Source organism: Apium graveolens, chromosome 3 (genome assembly GCF_009905375.1).
Source record: "Apium graveolens cultivar Ventura chromosome 3, ASM990537v1, whole genome shotgun sequence".
Classification (NCBI taxonomy): Eukaryota; Viridiplantae; Streptophyta; class Magnoliopsida; order Apiales; family Apiaceae; genus Apium; species Apium graveolens.
Genome location: NC_133649.1, coordinates 131161088 through 131166804, shown reverse-complemented (window position 1 = coordinate 131166804; position 5717 = coordinate 131161088). Strand labels below are relative to the sequence as shown.

Genomic DNA, 5717 nt, shown 5'->3' with positions numbered 1-5717 from the left:
ATATGTCTGTCCTCCCCATGATTGCATTATACGTTGACCCAGCCTTAACCACCATGAAGTTCAACATTTGTGTAGGTTGCTTTGGCTCCTGACCCATTGTCAAAGATAGTTTAATTATTCCTTCAACGAGACATTCGACTCCAGCGAACCCATAAATCGGCATATCAATCGGGTTCATTAAGAATCGTTGTGTCTCATCCTTATAAAGGTATCAGAAAGCAAAATGTCAACTGATACTCCATTGTCTACAAGGATTCTCTTTATAGGGTTGTTCCCTATGATAGGTGTTATGACTAGAGGATAATCATGAGATAACTTAGGAAACTTAACCCTTTCCATATTAAAATCATTGAATGACAATTGATACTCTAGTCTTGGTCCTTTTCGGAGCTTCCCCAACTATGTGCATGACCCCTCGAGTATAAGTCTTTCTGGAGTTTTTAGAAGTGTCAGCCGTAGTTGATGCTCCAAAGATCATAATAATCACCGATCATATTTCATTTTACTTAAACTTTTAAGTATTGAATAAAAAATATGAAAAAACATAAAATGATGCAACCGCTGGATCACATATCAAATGAAAGGAAAAAATTACGTCTGCGTTAACTTCATGTTTTTCAGCATTTAAGTTTGCAGTTTTGTCCATCAAGTAATATACCCAAACAGAGCACGAAAAGTTGAGCAGAATCTTGTTATCTGCTTAAGCTACTGATTTGCCAAAAAGGCGCAATAATTGAATCGACTACATTGTTACGGTGTCAATTTGATCACAGTTAATTATTAATTTGGGATGAAGTACCTATATCTTCTCAAGGACTTGGCTGGATTAGAAAAAATAAACTGAACTTACAAAAGTTAAACAGTGATCAGGACTCAGAGGGATAGGGTTTTGTGCTGCATAAAAGGTTCGAGTTAGTGAATGCGAGGGGCAAGGAGAAGGGGTTTTTTATAACAATAAAAATCTCCCCAGCCTGAATGCGATGAGAATTCTAGTACTATCAAAATATTTATTACATGTTATGATCTAAATGCAAAACATCTGATTCTTTTAGATAAATGCTCTGCCTTACAAAACTAATATAACATGGACCATAATGGAGCAAGCAATTAAAATTGAGTAAACAGTAAGACCTGTTGCAATTACACAACATAAACCAAACAGGTCATAATGAATAGGTAAATAACAAAATGTTTACCCACTTGGGTTATAAACCTTAACATTTAGAACAGTTGAAAACTGAAGCATTCTGAGATCGTTGGATGAATTGACACATAACAAGATTAATAATAACTTTATAAGATGAAATTGCTTGAAGGAAACATTTATTCAGCAGTCACCATGCCCAATCAAGGCCAGGAGAATCTTCTCATAGTCTCCAGAAGTGTCACCAGCAATTGCACGATCCAGAGGGATGCTATTCCTGCGCTGGTATTCTTCTTTGATACGGTCCATGTCAACCTCAGCCCGGGTGGTGACAACACGAGTAAGAGCCCACTCATCTGTCCCCAGCTTGTTAATAGCCAATCGAAGAGTCTTTGCAAAGTACTTCTCCGGATAAGTCAAGCACTTTATAGTTGCCCTAAGCAAAGCGAGGTACTCATCTTTTGGATCAGCTTTCAGATCCTACAAGAATGTTCATCTACTAATGTTTTAAAGGGCATTTAAACTTGTATAGAACTGACAAGACTAAAAGAATGAGACGTCAAAATCTTCATCTGGTTTTTTCTAATTTTCTTTTCGATATGACTTGTTTAACTTCCTCATACGTGAACAGCTTAGAGTATCTTCTATATTATACACACTTAATAAATATCTTATCTAAAATATCCTTGTAGAACATAAAGTGCTAGAACTCACAGGAGGTACGATAGTACCTGAAGAGAGCATGGAAATTTCATTTTACCACGTGGTAGGGAAGTTGGATTGGGAAAAAAAACTGTATCAACTTTAGTCTTTATACAAGATATAAATAGAAGCACTTTTTATAAAACTAAATTACCTTGTTAATAGCATTTCCAAATTGATTGTTATAGTGATTCAGTGTTGCATTGAGCTGCGCTTTGCTCCTTGTAGTCAAGATCCTGATGATCTCGTCATCACTGCAGCACTTCTCAGATATCTTCTCATGCAGATGCTTAGCCTCTGATTTGGCCAAAGTAATATTCACCTCATCACCCTCGTACCTAAATGCACTAACAAGAGGTACCAAAAGCTGCATATAAATTGGAAACAGAACAACATAAAGTGATTATCCAGCGCATGGTATGACTGTAGTGCAAATGAAATTAACATAGGAAGCTCCAAAGGTTTGGAGTAAGGAATCATTTTATTTCCTCGAGCCCTCTTCTACATCAAGATTAAGCTAGGTTCTCCCATAACAATTCCACACATTTACTATTGATTTTGAGTAGGAGCTAAAAATTAAATAAGTCGTTGTTGCAGAAGTGGTTATTACGGGTCTGCTTGACACTAAAACTGACTTAAATTGTGAACTTTGCATCAAACTTGGTGCTATGTAATAAGAAGTTGTTGCGTAAGTAACGAAAATTATTGTTATACCTTACGAAAGTCACCGGTTGTGTGATGTGCAATGTCTTCTTCCAGAGACTTCTTGTAGCGAGCATGATAAGCTTGCCTTACCAAAAAGAGATCGTGGGAAGATCTGGTGCAAGCAATTTCCATGATAACAAACTTGTTTGCCGTTAGCATCTTTGTGGCTTCGTTTGCCAAGAATGCGTCACGCTCAGCTGGTACCGGAGTCCATAATAACACCGCCCTCTGGTTTAATATATAGAAATGATCAAAACAAATTTTTAGTAATCAGGATATAAGAACCAATCAATAACATGTAAAAACCAGAATGATCAAGCCTCCTCGGTTAGTTCACCTCAAAATCACTTGAAAGTTCTTTGTCCAGGGCTTTCAACAAGTCTTCCCCATAGGTTGCAGCATAAGTTTCTTGGATAAGTTTTCGCTGGGAAGCATTTCTGTGAGCCAAAATCTGGATAATCAACGCTTCATTTGTTCCCCATCCTGCAAAAATACATTTGTAAAACTTGATTGATCGATAAAAAAATGGACTAAAATATGTATAGCATAGCCAACTTAATTCGTTAATCTTAACTAGTTACAACCTAGAAGCAAAAAATAAAGATTTAAAAATCAGATCTATCATTCAAACAAATAAAGTTCCAAAATTCGAGTGAGGAAACACAAAATAATGCTTTGAGCAAACGAAACTAAGTCTAATATCAAAGATCATTGGAATTTAATCATAATAATTAAACCTGGTCGTAGGAAGCTTAGACCGTTCATTGTCTTTGAATTAGTTCAGTTTACAACTGTATAGATTGGTACTAATACGCGTTCATCAACTTTACAGATTACGGTATTACACTAAATCAGGAAAGAGTTACGAAAACATTCAAATGAAATCAGAGCAAAATACATTGTCATTGCATACAAAAACATACAGATCGTTAATTCGAGATCATGGTCATGTAACATATTGCACCGGTAAATTAAAAAACGGATCATGAAAGTATAACTGTAAACTATTTTTAATGTGTTTGCGCGTAAAATGGGGAGGAATTAAGAAAGGGAACGAACCAGAAAAAGCTTTATGGAGTTGTTCAGAATCCTCAGCAGGAGAAGGAACAGATGCAGGGACTTTTAGGGTAGCCATTGCTATTTTTCTTACCTCTGTGTATAAAACTCTGGCAGTTCTGGAGTGTATAAGAAACACGGTACTTGTTGTCTGAATCGAAAACCAAGATGTAAATGTAGTATTTTATTTATAGGGAAATGTGACCGCTCATTTGGGCTCTATATTCAATGCAAAGATTGCATTGCCGAGACTCAAGCATCTATAATCCCACTGATTTACTATTTTACTTTGATCGATCTTTATTTCATTTTAGTTCGTTCAATACAAACATTTCTCATTTTTTTAATTCTATTTAGTATTTAATGTACTTTCTCAATTTTTTGGAAAACAATCCTAGGGTCCTTATTTATTTTCCCAATACTAGCCTCATTGTAATTAGTTGGCATACTCAAATTTGAAAATTTAAGTCTCTTTTTGGTAGGGTCGTTGAAAACTGCTCTGTTGTGAGAAAAAGTGTTGGTGGAAAAAGTACTGTCAGGAAAAATTAGATGACTGTTTGGTAATTTTTTTAATTTATGCATATTTTGAGATAATATATAAAAATAATATTTTTGAGAAAGTTTGATAGTGAAACTGATAGCTACTTCTTACAAAAGCTGAAACAACTTTTTCCAAAAGCATGGGGATATGCTTTTGTTAACAGAAGTTTTTAGACCAAAAGCGTTTTCCCAGACAGTAGTTTTAGAATTTACAAAACACCTTTCTGACAGTTTTTCAGCAAAAAACTGTTGTAGCTGTCCGCAACAGCAATACCAAACGGGGCATAAATCTCCTTTTATATATTAAAAGAGAAGTAGAGGCAAATTAAGTCATTTTAATGGCTGTGAAATTACAATTTTGCCCTTTTATGTTGGAAAATTATAAAAATGTCATTCTCGCACAATTTTTAAAAAAATTATGTATATTGTTGTATCTACTCAGAATTGAACCACAATCCTCATACACAAACATTTCATATCACTGCCATTTGCTACATAACTTTCTGAGTTTAATTTTAAAATTCTAATTAGATAACCCATGTCTTCTCTGTTTAATAAATTTTATTTTTATGATTTTCTTTTTTGAGTATATAAGATGTTAATTTATATTATTTAAGTGCCTTCTTTTTATTTAGTTTCTATAATTTTATTATAAAATTTAAATAATGTCACCACCTCATATTTGTTTCAAATCTTCATATTCATCAATTTGTTTTATTGACTTCACATTTTTAAATTCTTTTAGTCAACACACACACAGATATATATATATATATATATCACGAACGAGTTATATATTTTTTTATATTTTTTTATATATTTTATTAAATAAATTTTTATAAAAATAGTATTTAAAAAAGTAAAATAATTTTAAAATAATCTATAAGTTGATTGATCAAAATTTTATATTATAATATAATATATATTTTAATTATTCATTCATTTACATTATAAAATAATTTTAATATGATTTGATATTAAAAATGTGAGATATTATCGTTTTTATATGTTACGAATTAGCAGACTGTTTTTTCTTTATAAAATATAATAAAAATATAAAATTATTATTTTTAATTATTTCCCGCATCTGCGTGGGAATCCCTGTTCCGGCGGGGATCGGTAATGAAAAGAATCCTCGTTTAGGATTCAAGGCGTGTTCGGGGATCAGGGGCGGGAATAGTACTCCCGGACCTTGAAGAGACCTGATACATATCCCTAAAAAAACTTCAAATGTTTTTGTTATACTGATATAGTTTTGTTTTTTTTATTAATTAGGATCATACAGCTTACAATAAAATGTCTATTCTCAAAATTTTCGGGGTAGGTTAAAATCGAACTCTACGATAAAAAATAAGTTTTCACCACTTAAGTTATCTAAAACAGCTCTAATAATATGTATGAAAAAAAGTAACATAATCCAGTGAAAAGTTTAAAATAATCATTTATCGTATTCAAAAATTATTTCTGTATACATGCAAATTTGTTCGAAATAATATTTGAATATATATGCAGGTACGTGCCTCGCACGGGCTTTTTCCGCCAATATATACAATTAGTCCATCATATTACT

The 5717-nt window shown here is 33.0% G+C and overlaps 1 protein-coding gene across 1 annotated transcript; it reads right to left on the bottom strand.

Annotated features, from left to right (window-relative positions):
* Positions 1-1095: 1095 nt before the first annotated feature.
* Positions 1096-3839, bottom strand: LOC141712754 (annexin D2-like). Its single transcript, XM_074515799.1, has 5 exons — positions 3611-3839; positions 2889-3034; positions 2561-2779; positions 2001-2213; positions 1096-1624 (listed from the first exon to the last, which is right to left on the bottom strand). Exons 1-5 carry the CDS (start codon positions 3684-3686, stop codon positions 1328-1330), a joined length of 951 nt encoding a protein of 316 aa, XP_074371900.1. The 5' UTR covers positions 3687-3839; the 3' UTR covers positions 1096-1327.
* Between the last annotated feature and the right edge of the window lie 1878 nt (positions 3840-5717).

What these genes read in the sequence shown, in the direction of transcription:
- LOC141712754 (XM_074515799.1), bottom strand. Translation starts at nt 3,686, where the DNA reads ATGGCTACCCTAAAAGTCCCTGCATCTGTTCCTTCTCCTGCTGAGGAT. An exon ending in ACTCCATAAAGCTTTTTCTG is followed by an intron (nt 3,035 to 3,610) that starts GTTCGTTCCCTT and finishes GTATTTTTGCAG; the next exon opens with GATGGGGAACAAATGAAGCG. An exon ending in AACTTTCAAGTGATTTTGAG is followed by an intron (nt 2,780 to 2,888) that starts GTGAACTAACCG and finishes ATATTAAACCAG; the next exon opens with AGGGCGGTGTTATTATGGAC.